This window comes from Lissotriton helveticus, chromosome 6 (genome assembly GCF_964261635.1).
Source record: "Lissotriton helveticus chromosome 6, aLisHel1.1, whole genome shotgun sequence".
Lineage (NCBI taxonomy): Eukaryota > Metazoa > Chordata > Amphibia > Caudata > Salamandridae > Lissotriton > Lissotriton helveticus.
In genome coordinates, this window is record NC_136067.1 from 710,121,458 (window position 1) to 710,144,142 (window position 22,685).

General features: G+C 43.7%; 1 protein-coding gene across 2 annotated transcripts in view; it reads left to right on the plus strand.

Annotated features, from left to right (window-relative positions):
* The first annotated feature begins 16,500 nt into the window (after positions 1–16,500).
* SLC35A1 (solute carrier family 35 member A1) overlaps positions 16,501–22,685 on the plus strand; it is a 416,391-nt gene continuing 410,206 nt past the window's right edge. For both annotated transcript variants that reach the window (XM_078648192.1, XM_078648193.1), the window contains exon 1: positions 16,501–16,585. In XM_078648192.1, coding sequence (XP_078504318.1) covers positions 16,573–16,585 — 13 coding nt within the window. In that variant the 5' untranslated portion in view covers positions 16,501–16,572. The remainder of the gene's footprint in view (positions 16,586–22,685) is intronic.

Below are 22,685 nucleotides of genomic sequence, written 5' to 3' on the forward strand. Positions count from 1 at the left end.
ACATCACTCGGGGACACGACCCACTTCACCCTTCCACCGACTCAATTACAATAACTTTTATTTAAGTAATAACTATTAAAAAAATGAAAAGCCATTGTTATTTGTAATATCAATACATCTAAGTCACGTAAATACAACTCATATTGCATTACAAATGCTATAGGTGTCACATTTGCAAAAGTTATAACTATTGGCATTGTCATACACAATGCCAATAACTCAAACTTTAATGCTGCGAGAGCTATTGCATTGTAAATGCTTGTTTTACGAAAGTCAACACCCCCCTAGCATACGAGGAGTAGGAGGAGGACGCCCTCACACTCGCCCAACGCGCCCCTATGTTTTTAGCCGAAGCAGCAGTCAAATACGTCTCCTGAAGTAAGGCAATTTGGACTCCCATGCGATCTAAACCCGCAAACATCATCCTGATTTTCTTTGGCGTGTTAAGGCCGAGTATATTCCACGTGAGGAACTTAATACTGCTACCCATTACATGGCTGCCATACGTATAAATACAGGATAATTGGTCGTAAACTGGACAACAACAAGCAGTAGCTAATATTATACATCTTTCTTCGGTGCCTGGCAAAAAAACCTAGAACTCAACCCCCAACCCCACCCCATACCCCCCAACCCCCTACTCCAACCCCCCTCCCGCTTCAGCAACCCCAACATGCTAAAGCCATCCCATAACCCAGCCCTCCCCCACCCGACATACCCAACAGCGATAAATACAGTGAGACATTGGTCAGTAGAGAGTATGTCAAAAATCATATAAATGCCAGTTTGTAGTTGAAATACCAATTCACAAACGTCAAACATGAAGAAACACCATTATGTACTCCTCCCAACAAGACCCCGCATCCCCCCCTACCACTTCAGCTTGCCCAACTTGCCAAAGCCATCCCTCCCCAAAAAACACAATCCCCACAGAACAAAGCAAACAGATCTTATAATGTGGGGTACTCCCATGCGGGGAACATTAGAGAGCTTCGTGCTTCCCACAAAGTAGGAGGTGACTAATCAGCAAAATACAGCTATGCCGCAGCAACCCAGGACTGAAAATGAAGCGCCATGCAAGGCAACCTAGACATAATACTTGGCATGGGCAATATAGCCAGCGATAAGCTCTGCTAAATAGACTAGCAATCTCACAGCACATCAACTACTCCCGGCGGCTGGCCAGCTGGTCTGTAAAATACAAATGAAACAGCACAGTTACAGCACATGTCACAATTCCTCATCAGCTGGATCCGTCTGGGACTCTGGCTTCCTACGTTTCAGTTTTTTAACATGCTCCATAGCTGCCTTGGGATTAGAGAAGATTTTGGACTCCCTCTCCTGGCCTATGCATAGGCGGGCAGGGTACAGCATGGCATAGGGAATGCCTTCTGTTTGGAGGAACTTCTTCACTGCTCCGAACTCGCTCCTGGAAGCCTGAACGTCAACCGTAAAATCTGGGAAGAAGGATAGAGAGTTCCCTTGGTGTTCAATAGTCTCCTTTTCCCTGGCCATTCTCAGGACACAGTCTCGATCCCTATAATTCAGTATGCGGGCTATGATTGGGCGGGGCGGAGCCCCCGGCACTGGCCTAGCCGCCAGCGAGCGATGCGCCCGCTCTACAATAAACATGTTGGATAGATTTTCCGGGCCAAAAATGTCCCTTATTAGCGTTTTCCATACTCATGAGGCACGGCGCTCCGGTGCTCATGACGAGCTCAGCTCGCCATGAGCCGTGGAACGCTCAGGTGCGGGGAGAATTCCCCTGCTGTGCTGAGCGTTCCACGGGAGCCGGTGCACCTGTGACGAGCTCAGCTCGTCATGAGGACAGGAGCGCCGTGCCTCGTGATGAGCTGAGCTCGTCATGAGCATGCGGGCGCTGTGCGCGCCCCCCTCCCCCCAGCACAGCGGGGGAATTACCCCCGCAGCGAAGGGGTTAGAGTCTCAACATTTATCTCCATCCTCCCAGTGCTGGTCAATTCCGGCAGGCCGAGAATTCGAAGATTGTTGCGGTGAGACCTGGCCTCTAAGTCCTCGTTCCTGGCTTGTATCAGTGACAACACCTTCTCCATATTAAGGGTCTTGCCAGATACGTCACTCAGCCCATCTTCGGCAGTGGAAACTCTCAACTCGATCTCCCCCATTCTGGCATTTTGCTTTGCCAGTTGGGAGGACATGTGGTCCAATCTATGGTTCACGGCAGCCATTGTGTCTTCAAAGGCTTGGAGACTCTTTTGCATTGCAATCAAGGTCACTTCCAGCGTGGAAGGACCGTCCGCACCTCCTGGGGCATCCACCTCCGAATCTGAAGCAGCATTATGCAACGTTTTACCAGGTTTACGTGCCTCAAAAGTGAGGCGAGTTTGAGCTTTATCTGTTCTCCCCATATCGACCAACAAGCCAGCCGGAGAGGGAAGTGAATATCCAGCCAACTGATCCCCAAATGTCCACTGCGCCTCAGCTCCTCCACCTCCCGGAGCACTCAAGGGATCGGCAGGTGCGGTTGAGAGAGACGTTATTATCTGCATAGCAAGCACTCAACCAGTACCCCCCTTAACACAAAAGTCAGGAGGGCTGCCAGGCCATCATGTTGAATTCCCCGAATTTCAGGAGCCAGTGTCATAGATTGTGAAAAGACGCCCGTCCCCCTAGCCCCCTCTGTGCGCCCAGTCTGGTCAGATAAGTCCCAGTGTGCTAAAAGGTCATTTAAGCAGATCTGTGGGCCAGAGCACCTGAGGTTCGAGCCTATGTGCAAACAAATATGGCACCCTTGCCCAGCACTCCAGTAGGGCACACTCCAAGGAAGAAATTCCAGCCTGAAATATATCCCGTAGAGGTCACCTGGCGGTATCCCCAGGGCTATGGTCTCTACAGGGCGCTTGCAGCTTAGTCAGGGAAATACACATAAATTATGCCCAATCGTGCTGGTAACAGAGGTCTCCCACGCAGTCTGCCTCCCGCGCCCTCCCAACAGCTAAGCCGCAGTTCGCTGGCCGCGGCCCTCTACACGGACCCACACCCACCACCGCAGCGCGGGCCCCAGCAAAGCCACAACCCACTCACCGCAGCCCGCTGCGGGCACACACAGGCTCCGCTGGCAGCTCCAAGTTCTCTCCTCCTGACCTCCGGTCGCAGGGCCTCACGGTGACACGCCTTCCAGGATTGCAGGGGCTCCAGGTGGACGAGGCTGCAGCCAGTGCAGCCACGGAGGCTCAGCCACCCCGCAGGTCCAAGGCAGTGGCCAGTACTTGGATCCCTCAATAGCCGCCGGATCACAGACCGGCGCACCAGCTGCTTCCCGCTGTCCGCTGGGTTCCGACCGACCGGGTCTAAGCTCTCCGCATACCCGCGTCCGGGTGAACACCTCAGGCTTGGATCGTGCCAGCCGCCATTTTCTTTACTTCACCATAGGGGCCGGGCAAGATGAATATGTCCCGATCTGGCCGGCTCCGACAGTCGATTTTCCTCTCAGATGAAGGCAGAGTCAGTACAGGGTTCCAGGCAGTTAATTGCCACCTGGGATGCCGTTGCAATTATCAGATGTTAGGCGGATGGTCGATTAGCCGGCAGAGCTGCACTAAAGTGCGGCCATCTTCCCTGGCGCCCTCCTGGATGCAGGGTATTTGTGAGGTGGGATTTCACCTTACCGGGCCACTCTCGGTTGGGGGAGGGAGGGTCTCCCTATAGAGGCTGCAGGTGATGTTGGGGAGTCCTTGAGGGGTCAACCCACAGTGGACTCGGGACTCTGGAGCACTGGGGGACCTCGCCGGACTGGTGGGCCACCCCGATTCGGGCTGTAGGAGTCGGTGCAGTGATGGTTCCAGGCATTGGGTTTCTTTGTCCTCAGCAGGCTCAGAGTCTATCTTGGTAGTTTCTTTTGAACAGAGCTGCTGTTCACAGGAGGTCTGGTCTTTGTTGAAGGCAGTCAGTCCTCCCAGGGGTTCTGGAGGTCAGTGACTGCAGGACAAGGCGACTTTTGGCGCAGGATCTCTGGAAACTGCAGAAAGGCCGGTAGAGCTGGGGCCAAGTCAGTTCTTCTCAGCAGTCTCCTCTGCTGGGCGTCGTCTTTCGTCCTTCTCCTTCTCAGGGAGCGGGAGTCTGTCTTCTTGGTTCAGGGCTGCCCCCTAAATACTGAATTTAAGGGACATTTTAGGGGTCTCGAGGTCTGTAGCCAATGGGCTACTGACCTATGGGTGACTACACCTTTGGTGTGTTCACGCCACGTGAGGGAATGGGCACAATACCTAATCCTGATTGGAGAGTGCCTGCCATCTGTAAGATGGCGAGCACTGAAGGGCTTCACCTCGCCTCCCCCACCTGAGGGGTGGGATTGGCAGAACTGGGCACACCTTCGGACTGTGCTAATTTTTCCAGCCTTTCTTCCCACCGAAAAGGAGGGGAGACAGGAAGGGGGCCTGCTCCCGATAGCAGGAGAGGCTGTGGGCTGCGTTACAAAGGCAGCAAGGCCTTTGAAGCTCCCCTGCCACAGATGGCTCTTCCTTGCCTGCGGTGGTGTTATCTCATCCGCCCAGGAAAGGCTTTGTTTGTAGGCTCAGGGAGCGAAGGCTTCCACCCAAGGGTCCAGAAACATGCCTGTGGTGGCAGGCTGGTGTGTACCAGTCAGGGAATCCACCAGAGGCTTGTCATTTTTCAGGAGACATCTCTAAGATGCCCTCTGAGTGCATTGTATAATAAACCTCACATTGGCATCAGTGTGCATTTATTATGCTGAGAAGTTTGCTACCAAACTTCCCAGAATTTAGTAAAGCCATCATGGTGCTGTGGAGTTCATAATGACAAACTCCCAGACTATACACTTTTTATGGCTTTATGTTCTTACAATGTCTAAAAATGGACTTAGACACTGCAGGGGTACAGTGTTAATGCAACTGTACTGCCACCAGTAGTATTATGCACCCAGCTAGAGGGGTGTCTTACCTATACCATAGGCAGTGGGTTGCAGGCTAGGCACACAGGAAAGCGTGCCATGTCGACTCTTCACTTTTCTCTGCACCAAAACACTCAGCCTGCGATGGCAGTGTGGGTTAAGGTATACGACCTCTAAGGGTGACACAATATGTGCTGCAGCCCTTAGAGGCCTTCCCTGGCCACAGTGCCCTTGGTACCCATGTTACCTTTTACACGGGAGTTACATGTGGCCAGAGAGGTGCCAATTGGGAGTACAAAGGTACTCTTTTAGGAAAGAACACAGACCCTTGTAACCTGATTGGCAGAGACCCAGGGCACATCAAGTCAAAGTGCATCAGAAATGTAACACAAAGTGGGGGGTTACTGCAACAGAAACCCAGCTTCCTACACTCCCCAGTTTTTTCATCCCACTTAAAGCCCTGCATAATAGCAATAGTTTAATGTATATATATGAAACTCTATGCCGCCGTCAATAGCATGCTGAGTTACTTCAAGTGTCTGGGGATGCATCCTGCATTCAGGCAACTCACTCCTCATTCTCGCCCTTCACTTTCACGCTCACCATGCCCTCACAGCGATCACAATGCACTCACACTGATCACCATGCACTCACACCATTTACCTGCTCACCCTGCACTCACAGCTATCACACTAAACTCACAATGCACTTGTGTTGTTCACTCTGACCTCAACCTGTAGTCAAACGAACACACTACTCACCCGCACTCATGTGACACTTCACCCACCTGTCCACCTCACTGCTCAATCTGCAATCTCACTCAAACAAGCCCATCACTAACCATGCATTAATTCATCCCACTCTGCACTTACATCCGCACAATATGGTCACCTCACTCACCCTGCAGTCACGCCTCTTACCCTACTCTCACACTGTTGCATCGCTCACCATACACTCACATGGGCACGCCTGCCACCCACACAGGGCAGAGGATTAATGTGCCTGCTACAAAGAACGTGTACCATGCAGATCACAGAAATGTGTGTACTATGAGTAGCGCTATAAAAAATTGAAATGTTAGTCAGAAAGGTGCTATAGAGATGAGGTGCATTGTTAGTGAGTGGTACTGAGGGAATTCATGAAAAAGGAGGAAATGGGGGAGGGGGCGCCCCAAAAAAATTTGCACTGCGTGCGACCAGTGCTAGGGCCAACCATGGCTGGGAATGTTGGATCTCCCCATCCCCCGAAGATCGGGTCTAGTTGCGCCCCTGGCTCTACGCCACTCTACTCCCCTTTAAGCAATACCCTCTACACCACCCCGCTCTGCTCCACTCTACTCCCTCCATGACACTCCACTTCACTCTATTCCATGCCACTGAACACTTACCACTCTACTCCACCTTAAAACACTCGACACCACTCTCCTTTACCCCACTAACTTTTAGCCATGTTGAACAGCCACAACAAAGCTAAGACATATTGGCAAAGCCAATAGTTCTTCATAGGCGAGACTTATTGTCAATGCTTGTTTTGACACCTCCATACCAAGCATACCCGCCCTCCCCGGCCATCTCTTCTCTGAAGTTGGGGGTCTGGTTGCGCTAGACGAGTAACCAACCGTCCGTAAATTTCACGGACAGTCCGTAATTGGGACCTCACGTCCGTTGTCCGTGAGGATCCCTTTTACGGACGCCTTTTGTCCGTAGTTTTGGCCTTCACAGGGAGCAGCACTGCTCCCCTGTGAGAGGCCTTACCTCCCTGATGGGGCACCTCGCGCTCCTCCTGGAGCACAAGAGCAGCCCCACCCGCCCATTGTCATTCTGAATGCGGCTGATTGCCACATACAGAATGTCAATGGGGCAGTCTGGGCTGGTAAAGCATGTGGCGGCCTCCTCCTGCCTCAGTGTACAGCAGGGCATTCTGTTAGATAAAAGGTAAAACGCTAATGCTGCAGCGTTAGAAAACAGTTTATATAAAGAAACCTGTAAAATAAGTTAAAAAGGACAGGTTATCGTTCTTTCACTGTCTCATCATTTTTTAACTGAAATATTTTAAATATTATATTCAACAAAGCCATGGTTGCTGCTTTTTTATTTTAAGCAACTAACAGCCATTGACAAAGCCAATAGTCCTGGCCTGTTGTTGGTGTAATGATACTTGCAGTATTATATATCTGGATGCAATGACATAAACAACATAATACCAGTTGGGCGGAACACTATGCTAAGTGCTGATTTTCAGCCTAGGTGTTTTAAACCACACCCTTAATTACATCAAACACCCCCTTTGAAGAGACCCGCCCAGATTTTGAACACCACTTAAAGCCCTGGAAACAACACCATGTCACAGTCACTTCACATCCTAGCACTGTGCATCATGCATGACTCATGACTTCTACGTTTTCAGACTGCCTATGTGCAGGGGCATAGTGAATTTCCCTCACCCCACCCCACCCCTTGCTTTAGGAACTACAGCAAGGTGAAGTTCTTGATAGGCCTCTTAGACAAAGGCTCAGCTCATAATGTGAAAAGGTGGGTGAGTAAATAAGTGAAGGAATGTGTGAATGGCTGGATGGATTACTGAAAGGATGAATGAAAGGGTGAATGGATAGATAATAAAAGAAAGGATGGATGGATGGATGAGTGAATGAGTGGAAGTATGGATGAGAGAAAAGGTAAATAGTTGTATGTATGGGTGGAAGGGTAGGTGGACGGGTAAAAGGGTGGGTGGGTGTGTGGGTGTGTGAAAGGATGGATGAGTGAAAGCTTAGATGATGGGCGAGTGAATGGGTGGATGGATGAGTGAAAGGATGGATGGATTGAATTGATAAGTGAAAGGGTGAATGGATGGATGGATGAGTTAAAGAGGCTATATGGACAAAAGGATGAATAGATGAGTGAAGAAGTGAAAGAGTACATGGCTGAGATAACGTATGGATGGATGAGTGAAAGGATGGATGAGTAATAGGATCAATGGATGGAATTAATGAATGGATGAGTAGATGGGTGGATGGATGGATGAGTGAAAGGGGGATGGGATGGAGAGAGAAAGGGATTATGAATGACTTAAAGGGTGAATGGGTGGAAGGATAAGTGACTGGGTGGATGGATGAGTAAATGAATGGATGGGTGAAAGGGTAAATGGCTGGATGGATGAGTGAATAGATGGATGGGTGGAAGAGTGGATGGATGACTGTATGGATGGATGGGGTGAAAGGGTGGGTAGATGAATAATGGATGGATGAGTGAAAGGGTGGATGGAGGGATGGATGAGTGAAATGATGGATGGAAGGATATACGGTGGATAGGTTTGCAAATGGTTGAATATGTTTGAATATAAATGGGCACATGGTAAACAACCGTTACAACGCAACTTTTACAACGGACTACTTTTACAACGCAACTTTTACAACGCAGGATCCATTACAACGAAGTACCATTACAACGCATTTTTTACATCGCAGATACCTTTACAACGCATGCCATTACAACGTAAGTATTGGTAAGTATATAATTATAGTAAAAATGTTATAGGTTTGGGTTTTTGGGTAAATGGGTATTTTTAGGGTTCAGTGCTAGGTTTGGGTTTTTGGGTAAAGGGGTATTTTTAGGGTTCAGGGCTAGGTTTGGGTTTTTGGGTAAAGGGGTATTTTTAGGGTTCAGGGCTAGGTTTGGGTTTTTGGGTAAATGGGTATTTTTAGGGTTCAGGGCTAGGTTTGGGTTTTTGGGTAAAGGGGTATTTTTAGGGTTCAGGCCTAGGTTTGGTTTTTGGGTAAAAGGGTATTTTTAGGGTTCAGGGCTAGGTTTGGGTTTTTGGGTAAAGGGGTATTTTTAGGGTTCAGGGTTAGGTTTGGGTTTTTGGGTAAAGGGGTATTTTTAGGGTTCTGGGCTAGGTTTGGGTTTTTGGGTAAAGGGGTATTTTTAGGGTTCAGGGCTAAGTTTGGGTTTTTGGGTAAAGGGGTATTTTTAGGGTTCAGGGCTAGGTTTGGGTTTTTGGGTAAAAGGGTATTTTTAGGGTTCAGGGCTAGGTTTGGGTTTTTGGGTAAAGGGGTATTTTTAGGGTTCAGGGCTAGGTTTGGGTTTTTGGGTAAAGGGGTATTTTTAGGGTTCAGGGCTAGGTTTGGGTTTTTGGGTAAAGGGGTATTTTTAGGGTTCATGGCTAGGTTTGGGTTTTTGGGTAAAAGGGTATTTTTAGGGTTCAGGGCTAGGTTTGGGTTTTTGGGTAAAGGGGTATTTTTAGGGTTCAGGGCTAGGTTTGGGTTTTTGGGTAGAGGGGTATTTTTAGGGTTCAGGGCTAGGTTTGGGTTTTTGGGTAAAGGGGTATTTTTAGGGTTTAGGGCTAGGTTTGGGTTTTTGGGTAAAGGGGTATTTTTAGGGTTTACGGCTAGGTTTGGGTTTTTGGGTAAAGGGGTATTTTTAGGGTTCAGGGCTAGGTTTGGGTTTTTGGGTAAAAGGGTATTTTTAGGGTTCAGGGCTAGGTTTGGATTTTTTGGGTAAAGGGATATTTTTAGGGTTCAGTGCTAGGTTTGGGTTTTTGGGTAAAGGGGTATTTTCAGGGTTCAGGGCTAGGTTTGGGAAAGGGGTATTTTTAGGGTTCAGGGCTAGGTTTGGGTTTTTGGGTAAAGGGGTATTTTTAGGGTTCAGGGCTAGGTTTGGGTTTTTTGGTTAAAGGGGTATTTTTAGGGTTCAGGGCTAGGTTTGGGTTTTTGGGTAAAGGGGTATTTTTAGGATTCAGGGTTAGGTTTGGGTTTTTGGGTAAAGGGGTATTTTTAGGGTTAAGTGGTAGGTTTGGGTTTAAAAAAAAAATTAATTAAATTAAATTATATTAAATTTAATAACTTACATTTTTAAAAATATTATATACTTACCAATACTTACGTTGTAATGGTATGCGTTGTAAAAAAATGCGTAGTAATGGTAGTTCGTTGTAATGGATCCTGCGTTGTAAAAATTGCGTTGTAAAGGTATGCGTGCTAAAAGTATGCGTGGTAACGTCATACATCCGGGCACATAGATGGAAGGACAGAATGAATGGTGAAAGACTGAATGAAAGATAAAAGAATGATTACACCTTGTAGCTCCCATTATCTTAAGTAACATTTCCTATACATTGACTTTCACGTTAATGAGTCATTGTCTATATATAATGTGTGTGATGTAACGTACTCCGACACCCTGCCCTACATAATTGGGATGAGTAACACTATAAGAGAAATTAAATACACATGAGAGACGGTCTAAGTGAAGATGAGGGGCACCATTGAAGGGTGGTAGCAAGGCAGGACTGGCCGGACCGGGCATTGGGTGTTTCTCTGGGAGACTGGAATAGGAGGGGAGTGGTTTTGTTACTGGGGGCTGGCACTGCAAAGTTCATTCTATATCCAGTATTTTCAATAAACAATAAAAGCGCCTCACTTATATTCAGGTGTGGTTCACCATTGTCTGGTGACTAATGTACCTGCTGGAGTGAGATGCGAATTTTGAATAGTCTAAGGTAGCAAGCTGCGACCATACTGAAAAAACGTGAAGTGCACGATTGTCTCAACCTAATATAAACTTATTTTGACTTGTACTTAGATGGTTGTCTATTTACTTACTTATATACTATTGCGCAACCACCGCTGACTTGTCTGTAAAACTTACCTTTTGTCCCGAAGTTTTGTCCTGAATTTTGACCTTTTTGTTATGTTTTATGTTTACTCTCGTGCTGTTCTTTTCACGTGCATGTGCGCACGAGAGTAAATATATGCACAAGAGCATTCCTTTTCCTTTGGGCATTTGTTATTATTTGGATGTACATGGCACGATCCATGAGTTCTTTATTCTACATGGATCGTGCCGTTGTTAGAGTGTTGAACAGGAATACAGTTGCTGTGCAGATGCGGAGTGTTGCTGACCTCTCTCCAGAGGTGCTTCATGTTTATGGAATAAAACTTACTTTTCTCAACTCCATTGCTTCGTTATTGGACTTAACAATTTGGCGACGAAGGGACACCTACCTGCGCTAATATAAGAAGCACCTTTGGATTATTTTTTAAAATTTTATGATGATTCAAGAAACCGTTATTTCATAGACTATCTGACACCCGGAACAGATTGGATTTTTATTTGAGGAGTTTATTGGATTGGATTTCAGCAACCTATTTGGATTTTTAAAAAAAAGGAAAATACATTTTATTTCTGCTCAGACGGTTTGGAGGAAAAGATTTATTTTTTTCTCTACATGGTTTGGTACTGATAAGGAGTTCCAGCCTGTTATTTTAACCTAGAGCGAAGATTAAAGCGGATTTCTTGTGAAGGATTTAGGTACTTTTCATCGTAGTAAGTGAGAAGGAGTAAAGGAATTGAAAGTAAACAAGCTTACCGGCTGTATTGCTGCTTGACGTTCGACACTCACGTTTGGCTTGAACATTCTTCTCACGACGTTTGCTCATTTCACGCTGACGAACCAAAGCGTGCAACGTCATACAGGAAGTGTACTGTCAACATTAGGTGCTTAGCAACGCAGCAAGGACAGCTCAAGCAGTTTCGTCTGAAGATTTTTGCCGTTTTCGGAGTTATAGATTCCTTATTTCTTTCGCAATATTTATGAGCATATTATAGTTTAAAAAAAACATATATTGTTATTTTTTTTATTATTTTTTTCTCTTTTCTTTTCTCAATTTTTTTACCTTGTTTTTTTTTGAAGGTGCTATTTCAAAACTGTTTATTTAATTAGTTCATGCATATTTCTGTTCACTGCATACATTTATTTCTTAGTGAGTTTTCTCATAGTTCAGAAGTATGTGTGCACAGGGCTATACCTTATCTCCCCCACAATGTTTCTGGGCTGCAGGAGGTTTATTGCATGCCTTGGATTGAGTGGAAAGCATATTTCCTTAATTATATTGAAACTTTGGATGCAAATGGGAAGATGAAACCTGCCAAAAAAAGGGATTTTCTTACATTCTTTAGGTCCAGAAGGGCTTAAGGCTTACAATCAATTACCTAGTTCAGAAGGCAGTGGGGACATGAATGTATTTGATAAAGCTATTTTTGACTTTAACAAGTTTTGCACACCGAAAGTATGTATTGGGATATCGAGGTACAAGTTTTTTCAAAGGAAGCAACTAGTTAATGAATCAGTTGATAATTATGTTTCAGCTCTTAAAACTTTGTCATTAGACTGCAAGTTTGGTATCCTTCAAGACGATTTAATCAGAGACCAGGTTGTTATGCATGTTAGTAATTCTACCATACAGGAAAGATTATGGGTGAATGGAGATGAAAATCTTGACACTATTTTGGCCATAGTAAGGAAATCTGAGTTATCGTGCAGGAGTGCGAAACAAGTTAAAGACAATGAGTCTAAAAGTAATGATGCAACAGTGAGTAAGGAGAATGTTTCCAAGATTAATTCGAAAGCAAACAACAAGAATACTGATTTGTTTAATAAGAAAAAAGGGTTTAATCCTAAAGGGAGATTTGAAGAAGATAGAGAAAACTGGAGATGTTTTAGATGCAATAGTAAATCTCATTTAGCAAATTTTAAATCCTGTACTGCATTGAAACAGAAATGCTCAAATTGTGGTATGATGGGTCATTTTACTTCTGCTTGGAGAAGGAATAAGAATAGTAAGAAAGTAAAATGTATTGATTATAGCTGTGATAGTGAAGAAGATGAAAATGCTAAAGATCCAGATTATAATTTGTTTATTCTCAATATAAAGGAATCTGGGGTAACAGTTTTGAATGTTGATAGTACTGCGATCAAGAAGAAACCCATTAGCAAAATGACTATTGGTGGTGTGAAAATTGATATGTATGCCGATTCTGGTTCCCCTTATTCAATTGTAAATGAGTCTGTGTGGAAATCTCAATTTATAGACAGAATTGGTTCTCATTTAGAAAAAGCCGATATTAATCCTGAGGGATACTCTGGTGAGAGAATTGACATCCTAGGGTTCAGGACTTTAGTGTTCAGATTTAAAAACCGTTGTTGCATTGCTAAATTATACATTTCTAAAAAAGGGCCATCTGTTTTAAGTTGGTTTGACCAAGGGAAATTAGACATCATTTTGAATCCCAACAGTCCGAATCCAGTTATGTTGATTGATGAACAAAATGGTATTGAGTCTTCTATGCTAAAGAAATTTCCTAATGTTTTTAAATCTGAGATTGAGAAGTTGACAAATTTCAAACACGAAATTCGTTTAAAAGAGAATGCTTGTCCTAAAGTTCATAAAGCACGAAATATTCCTTTGGCTGTGTGAGAGGAGGTTAAGAGTGAGTTGGATGGTTTGGTAAAAAAAGGTATTATTGAAAGGATAGAGTCGTCAGAATGGGTTTCACCCATTGTTGTTGCCAGACGTGCCAATGGCAAGGTGAGACTGTGCATTGATTTGCACCATGAAAACAACAATATCATCGTAGATCAGTTTCCTTTGCCCAGAATTTCTGAAATGTTGGCTACAGTTAAAGGGTCAAAGTTTTTCTCCACTGTCGATTTATCTTCAGCGTATCATCAAATTGAATTGCATGATAAAAGTGAAGATTTGACGGCTTTCATAACACCGTTTGGGTGTTTTAGATTCAAAAGAATGCCTTTTGGTCTTGCGTCCGCAGCTGCAATTTTTCAACGAGTGATGCAGGATATTTTAAAAAACTGTGCGAATGCCGTTTGTTTTCAGGATGACATATTGATTTTTGGAAATAGTGAACAGGAACATATTTTGGCTTTAGAGAGTGTTCTTTCTGCTTTGAGTGAACATGGTTTAACTATCAAACATGAAAAATGTAAATTTGGTGTGCATTCCGTGACTTATCTAGGTCATGAGTTGTGCGCAGAAGGTATTAAGCCTAAATCTGATTTAGTCGAGGGGATTAAGGCAGCTCCTCATCCTTTTTCAAAGGACGATGTTAGATCTTTTTTAGGGTTGACAGAGTTCTATGCGAGATACATCCCAAATTTTTCATGTCACACTTACAATATTAGGCAGTTAATTAAAAATGTGAATAGATTTGCATGGTCTACAGATTGTGAGAAGGAATTCAGGGATGTTAAGGAGGCTATTTGTACTGCTACTGCTTTATCTAGCTTTGTTCCTTCCCTTATGTGTATTATTACAACTGATGCCAGTTCGAAAGGCCTAGGAGCTGTCCTTGCACAAAAAGACAGTTCTGGTAAGGAATGTATAATTGCACACGCTTCAAGGGCTCTTACTCCTGCTGAGGAAAAGTATTCTACTATAGAAAGGGAGACCCTGGCATGTGTGTGGGCACTTGAGCATTTTAGAGTGTTTGTGTGGGGGAAAGAGTGTGTTTTGAGGAGTGATCATAAACCTTTGGTTCGTTTGTTGACAACAGAAGGCATGTTGAAGGCTTCTGCTCGCATTGCACGTTTATCTATGCGTTTGCAAGATTTTATCTACACTATTGTGTATGTTCCCGGTAAGGAAAATGTTATGGTTGATTTTTTATCAAGAATGCCTTTGCCAATCAAAGAAGATCTTTACAATGAGTGGGATGATTTGTACATTGCCATGGTGCATGATGAGGAACCTTTGCCAATTGATAAGGATTTGTGGGTTAAAGAGTTTAACAATGATGGTGTTTTAAAAAAGGTTGCTGCTTACATCTCCGGTGATTGGCCCATTAAAAAGTATATTGATTCAGAACTCAAGAATTATTGGGAAGTTAGAAGTGAATTATCCTGTGAGAACAATTTAGTAAGAAGGGGAGATAGAACTATTCCTCCTAGTAGTTTAAGGCGCTCAATAGTTTTACAAGGGCATGATGGACATAGTGGCATTGTGCGAACTAAACAAAGTGTTAACATTTTTTATTGGTGGCCTGGAATGGATGTGTTCATTGAGCGAAATATTAGAAATTGTGCAGTATGTGCAAACTCAGATAAGTCTCTTGTTATGCTAAAACCAAATATGGGTTGTCATGTCATTCCTGAGAATCCGTGGGACACCATAGCTATGGACATTATGGGGCCTATTGGTCAAGATTCCAAGTTTATTTTGGCAGCTATTGATATTTTTTCTAAATGGCCAGTCATTAAAATTGTGGAGAGAATTGACACTGATTCTGTTTTAGTGTTTTTTGGATGAGGTTTTTACTGAGGAGGGTCTACCTACCAGGCTGATTACCGACAATGGAGTTCAGTTCATTTCAAACAAAGCTAAAACTTATTTTAGCAGAGTTGGAATTGTTCATGCTACCACTTCATTGTACAATCCAAGTGGGAATGGTGTCATAGAAAGATTCAATAGAGTGCTTAAAAATGCTATTCAAATTACTGGTGTTAAGAATGAGAAGTGGGAATTGCAGGTTCACAAGACTGTATGGATGTATAGGACGACAGTAAATTCCATGACGGGTTGTTCTCCGTTTGAGATCATGAGGGGGAGACTTCCGAGAACTAAGGCTAATCCATCTTGGTTGGTTCCTTCTACTGTTTCTAATCTAGATTTGAAGGAGGTAAAAGAAAAGCTTGCTCAAACTCATTCAATTAATAAGGAAAATGTTGACAGAAGAAAGGGTTCAAAAGTGGATCCTTGTGTGAAAGTGGGAATGTTAGTCAAAGTAAAAAAAACATGGAAGGTTAGGAAAGGTGAAAGTCAATTTATGGGTCCTTATGAGGTTATTGAAGTGTTAAAGAATTCTGTTAGATTGTCTAACAACAAAGTGTGGAATTTGAATAGGATTGCAGTTCTTAAAGCGGACAAGGAAGTGTATGTTGATCCAGAAGATGATGTTGGTAACAATGTTTCAAACGACAATGTATTCTTAGATGAGATACAGAACAATGTACCTGAAAATTTTACAACGACAAATTTGACTGAAAATTGTTCAGAGGAAAATGTATCTGATAAGAATGATATGAATTCTGTTGTTTTAGAAAGGAGACCTATCAGGAAGCCTATATGGATGTCTGATGTTATCTCTTTTGTTAAGGAAAGAATTGTGAATTAGTTTTTTTTTTTTAATTCTCTTTTCCCTTAAGGGGGAAGGTGTGTTATGTTTTACGTTTACTCTCGTGCTGTTCTTTTCACGTGCATGTGCGCACGAGAGTAAACATATGCACGAGAGCATTCCTTTTCCTTTGGGCATTTGTTATTATTTGGATGTACATGGCACGATCCATGAGTTCTTTATTCTACATGGATCGTGCCGTTGTTAGAGTGTTGAACAGGAATACAGTTGCTGTGCAGATGCGGAGTGTTGCTGACCTCTCTCCAGAGGTGCTTCATGTTTATGGAATAAAACTTACTTTTCTCAACTCCATTGCTTCGTTATTGGGCTTAACACTTTTGTTCTGAATTTTGTCCCTTTGTCCTGAATTTTTACACTCACTGTCCTGAATTTGCACCTATGCCAGTTGGTCACCGTAGGTTGCTCACCTGCAGGCGGCACACACACAGTACAAACTGCACACTCAGTACTTCCTTGGTATCTACGGAACACTATCCAGCAAAGGTAGACGAGCACCGGCTTGTTTTGGGCACGGTCTGTGACACGGTCGAGTCGTCTTCAATGCTGCTCCCGCCCGGCCGCGACGTGTCAGAAGACGCCCACTGGGCGGGCCCTTCGCCTAAACTACGCCTACTAATGTCTGCGTCAATACAACTGTCAGCCTGACGTCATTTCCGGTGCAGACAGGCAGTTTCACCCTTTGAGGCAGTATCCCGAGCAACCATGGCTGCAAAAGGTGAGTGACACATGAGGATGGGAGACCCTTGCCTAGTGAATTGGTTTGATGTCATCAGATCCGAGTCTAAGGGGGCAGTCGCCGCTTTTTTTTAAACTAGTTTCTTGCGCTTTGTGGGTTTAGGGCAGGAAGTGCTCCATTGCCTCCTTTGAAAATAGGATTGAGTATAGAGACTGTGAGAGCCCCACCCCCCTGTGTTTGAAACATTGGAGTCATGTGCCATCCTTGGTGGTAGCATAACTGACCCCCAGTCAGGGAGAACAACAGAACGGCATCACTGAGGTGCCTGCTTCGCAGGCATTCAGATTGCTCCATCTTGCCGGATGTAAAATTAGAGAATAATTGTGCCGGGGTGAGGGCGGCACCGTGTTTGTATAGTGATGGGAAATGTGTCTCCTGGATGGTGACTATATTTGTATCTCGCGCAAGTGTTCCCACAGCAATGTAAGTGTGTCTGCAGTATGTGATGCTGGTGTGTAGTATTCTTTAATGGAAAATCAATAATTGAAACCCTGACTCTTCCATGTGAAAAACTGATACACCTTTGTCAAATGCAATGCCTTGTTGACAGGTTCATACTTACGCACGTTTCTATGTAATACACGCGCTTCTATGCTTTGCTTACCACTTTCTTGCACTTTAGTAGCGCCGTATATTATACGCGAACGGACTATTCGGTTTTCCGGTTCTCTTTATCAATATACGCACGAGCATTGCAGTGGTACATGTACACGGGAAAAGTCAAACCTGTTCATTTGAGGTTGTTTATAAGTTACTGCAGTGATTTAACACCTTAGCTATTTTAACCGTTGCACCTTTTTACCATTTAATTCGGTAGTGTATATAACCAGTTCTTAGTGTAACTATTCACACAGTTCTACGAACAAAACATTACATGTTGTACGTAGTTATTATTATGTTTGCCCTGGAGACAGAGTGCAACATATTTCACCTTCACTTCTGCTTCCCAGCTTTGATCTTTTAGCGTCACATACATATTCTTCAAATTTTCTTTAAAAATGGTTGCCTTTTATATAGTGCTCGAGAAAGCAAATTGTGTTTCTATCTCTGTATCTAATTGGGCGAGGGGGCGCAGCACAGACCACTCACAACAGCGTAGTGGGACAAAGCCACTCTATTGTAGCAGGTGCATGTTACAAATTCAACTATAACCTAGGTGGCCCATACCGTACGAACTATAATCGCCTCACTGTAGATACGTTTTCACCTATTTTCCTCTACACCAAAATACCCCTTCAAAACTCCCCAACCAACTCAGATGGCCACCACTGACTTCTTCATAACTTCCTATACCTTATCTACTTGATTACACTTTATTATCTCAACTTCCTGTTCTCTGCAAATATTAACTTACCCCACCTTTCAACTGGTTTGTCCACCGAGTACAGTCATTTAAACTACGCAAACCTTCTAGCAATTCGCCACTCAGAAAAACCCTGTCTAGGTGTTTTTCTCTCCAACCATCCAGTTGTGTTCACTCATCATAATAGATCACTCAACACAGCTGCAAACGTCTGCCATAACTGCAGAAGATACAAAACCATCCCCATTGTTGTCTAGTGTACACCATCACTACGGAAAAAATGGACTTTCACACCTCCGTGGCTCACTCTATCTACCTTTCTTGCTCTCTCTGCAAACTTCTCTGAGCTCTCTGTTCACCTTACTCCGAGCTTTGTCAGTAGCTGCTGGTCGATCAGCACCACGCCACACCCTTCTGGCAATAAGCTCAGTCAACAATATAAAAGTGCCAGCTCATTGTAAATTGATCTAACCCATTTCGCCCTTTATAGCTTTTAGAAGTGCCAAACCTTTTGACCTCACCAGGCCATTTTCCTCAAATGAATGGTTAGAACATCTGTGCAGTCCTCTGTGTGCAGCATTTTTTCGGTTTCGGCAGCAGCTCCTTCCATAACATACCTCCTTATCCAAACCACCTTACCTGAAATTTCGCCTCATGGAAACCCAAGTGTGCTTCATGCCGCTGCCTGGTTGTGACCCCACTTAACAAAATAATTCCCTACCTGGGCTTCGAACAGTACCTACAACAAACCAACAACAAATGTTATTATTCACACTTTTTTTATAGGTCCCACCCCTATCTTTCACATACTTCTTGTAACACTTTGATGCCCACCGTTCCAACAGCATTATCTTGGTCTCTGTCCATCCATCTTTGTTGATGTGCCTCCATAGCTGCACCTATCCTGAAATAGTGCGTCATTTACCCTCCCCATCCCCACACGTTCAGTCCCAGCTGCCACTAAGCCTTAGGCAGCCCTGCCAATAACTGGAAGGCTGCCACCCTGGCTCCAGTGCTGTGTCTAAAAACTTGACCAACGATCCCCTCCACCCCCGCCTTACATGTATTTGTCCCATCATGCCATCAGACATGAAATCTGCTTGTGTCTACCTGAATCACAATCTTTTCCCACTTCCTTGTTGGTCAGTCTTGGAGCATTTCAGACATATCACTACGCCCTCTTCAACCCTTTCAATGTTTCCATTGGCCAGGCCCAACCTCTCCTTATTTCCCAACCACTCGGACACTTTAAGAGTCCCCCAAAACATCCATAACATTGTGGGGAAAATAGCACCACCTCCAGATCGTCCCTGCACACCAAAGGTAATACTCCAAGTACTGCTACAGTACTGGCCACCACAATGGTTTCCTGAGCAACTGAAGGTGCATATCCCCATACCAGTTTTCCTACAAAGGCATCTGTGTTTTCTAGTACCCTGCTTCCAAGCCTCAAAAAATCCTTAGTAGACCTGCAGGTCAAGTAAATTGAATAATCTACTCGACCTACCTGTAATGTACTTGACCCATAAACTGGTCTCAAATTATGTGAACTTTGGCAAATATTTTATTCTATTGATCTGCGCCTTCAAATATGCAAGTTCAGCATTTCTGCTGTACAAAAAACCCTCTTTTTTATTTAACAGACTACAATTTTGCTCCATGTATAATAAGAATCAAGCCCACAAATAGGGTCCACATGAACCCTGGCTTGCCTCTTTGTCGGTAAACATTATAAACTTGTAACAACATAGCATTATAGAGATACATTATATCACGGTGCATAACAATCGGGATAGTGCTGAATCTTAATAGCTAATACAATCAAAACTAAGGTGAGGTTAAAGCCAAGAGAAGGCTTGTCAATAAGGACTGCAGGGAAGGTCTATTGGCCAAAATGTTGGATTTGCAAAATAATAGGAGGAGGGATGGTAAAGAGTGAAGTGGGGGTTGTGGGGAGTGGGTGGCATGAGGGGAGGAGGTGGATGCAATTGGGGGGGGCAGATGTTATGCTGAGAGTGAATAAGGTGAATAAGCCAGCTTGTGTATAATGGAGTTAAGTGGTGAAATATGAGGCTGTTAGATGGTGGACATGAATCTGTTTGGGCACTGAAGGGGCTGTAAATCAGTGTGATAAAAACCAGCAAAATTACTATTGCGCGCAGAGTACCTATATGTTCACGTTCACTGTTCCTTGAAGACAATCTCCTGGCTCGTCGTTTCTTACGTTTGTTTTTAAGTAATTTGCTATCAAATGGCAAACTATTTGCAGCTCAAAAGACTTGCCCTTTGCTTGGTGGTCTGGTGGCATGCTGTAAAAGTATTTTCGTGTATTTATTGTAGGTGGTTTTGACCTGTGAAAGTGAGCAGGTTTGACTGAGCTAGTACACACTCTTCCTAAATGCTCGTTTTCTCTCAGTCACACAATGTAGAACTTTATCTTTTAGCTCTGAGTAGTCTATAATGCCTTCCTTTACTTTCACTGTGTTATTCTCATCGGCCAGGTCATCCTCATTCAGAAATAATTGAAACATTTCGGGAGATACATTGTTATTCTCATTTGGTTTGTAAGTAGCTGCACGATCAGAGGCAAATATTATATCTATGGCATTATCTCTAACCATGTGTGAAATATATTATGAAACTAAAATGATCAATAGAAATGTAGTGTTTGTGGTTACTGGAAAATCTAATTTTCTTTATGACTGTATTTCGGACCCACTTTTGATTGATTTTTGCATACTGTTTTACCAACTTTTCATTACTTTTCCATCCGTAGGAAGTGTATTCAAAATAAACTGTGTCTTGTTTGCAAAGAGGTCCATAGGGAGATTGAAGTTCCCCTTAGTAAGAAGGTCGTTCTAGTAAATACATTTGTAGATTTACAGGGCAGCCCAGCAGAAGGATTATTTTGGCAGTGAATCGTCTCTTACCCTAAGCTGCAAAATAACCATCTGAATAAAACCCAACTACAGATTTAATTTTCAAGTTAAAAAAAACAACATTCTTATTAGTATTTCTGACAACATATGTATTCTACCAGAGCATTACATTTTATAACATAACCAGTCGGATGTTAGTGGGATCTCGGAGCATGGCAGTAAACTCAGAGGATTCAGATGTTGGTGTTTTGGCTGCCCAGCCCGTGGGAGGCTCTCTGGGTCAGGGCTTGTGATCTGGCAAGGTTCGAGCGAGAATGGTATAAATGCCTGAGCCCTACGTTTAATTGTCAAGTGTGGTATTGGTTGTAAGTGTAATGTTGTGCGCGTGTCTTGTCTCGTGTGTGTAGCGCGTGTATGTATGTGCGTGCGTAGAATGTATGGAATGTGGGGAGTAGGGAATGTTGGTGGAGTAGAAGCAGGCTGGAGGAGAAGGGTGAAGGTTGCTGTTGTGTTCGGTGACGCTGTTATCTCATACCTGTTAAAATAAAGAAGAAGTGCAGAACCAGAATCTGCCTACGAGTTTCACTTGCAACATATGGCGACGAGGATGGGATTTGACAGCTTTCAGCGGCACTGAGCACGATTCCGGAAAAAAAAAAAAAAAAAAAAGAGGAGGAAAAGAAATTATCGTGAACGGATAACCTTCGTAACGGCAAACCTACGGATTAATGAGGATTACCTGACCAACCCTCCTAGCATTAAACCAGCGGAAGCTTTACTCTGTAAATTAACTTTGATTCCAGCAGCGCCCACCTTTTTCAGGATGCCGCCGTTAGTGAGCATTTTTCAAGGAAGCATTTTTCAAGTAGCCCGCGAGTAACCACCTCGGAGCATTCCACGCGACTTACTGTGTGACGTTGAGCTCCCACCTCGGAGTGTTCCATGCAGCTTGCTGTGTGACGTGGAGCTTCCGTGGGCCACAATGTCTTCAATTCTTCCGCCACCATTCTTCTTGGCGGAATCTGGTGAACCTCCCATAGCATGGGATTTATGGCTTGATATGTTTGAAGCATATGTTGAGGTTTTGGCTGAGGAAGAATCTTCTCAGGAAAGAATGGTATCTCTACTCAAACACAGACTTGGCGCAGTGAGGTTAAGGGAGTTTAAAAATTTACCTAAAATTGAGAATGCTGGGGACATGGGTGTTTATCAATGCGCTGTCAAACAGATGCAGGAAAGGTTTGGGAGGAAAATTAATGTGGTAATGGAGAGATTCAAGTTTTATTCGAGGGCTCAAAAAGCGGATGAATCAATTGATCAATATGTTTCAGTACTAAGGGGTTTGGCTGTTACGTGTGAATTTGAGAGCATGACTTATGACCAAGTCTTATGTGACCAAATTCTTATGAAAACTAAGTCCAAAAAAGATTCAAGAAAAGTTATGGTCATCGAATAGCACTTCATTGAAAAATGCCATTGAAGTAGCAAGGGGTGTGGAAATTTCGGACCAATGTATTCGTGAAGTGAGGAATGAGAAAAGCGATCTTGCATCTGGTTCAGTTAATGAGATAAATAGGGGCGATAAATTTAAAAATAAAATCGAGAATAAGTCGATTACGAACTATACTAATAAGAAAAGCAATGAGAAAAGCAATGAGCAAAAGAAGTTTTTGTGTTATAGGTGTGGGTCATCCAACCATTTAGCAAACTACAAGTGGTGTCCTGCACTTGACAAAATTTGCACGAATTGTAAAAAGAAAGGTCATTTTACTAGAGTGTGCCACAATTTCAAGACCAAAGTTAATTGTATTCAAGAAGATGATCAAGATGACATAAATTACATCCAAAATGATGATACCTTTCATGTTGTAGGTGAGATCTGCAGTGTACACGACGA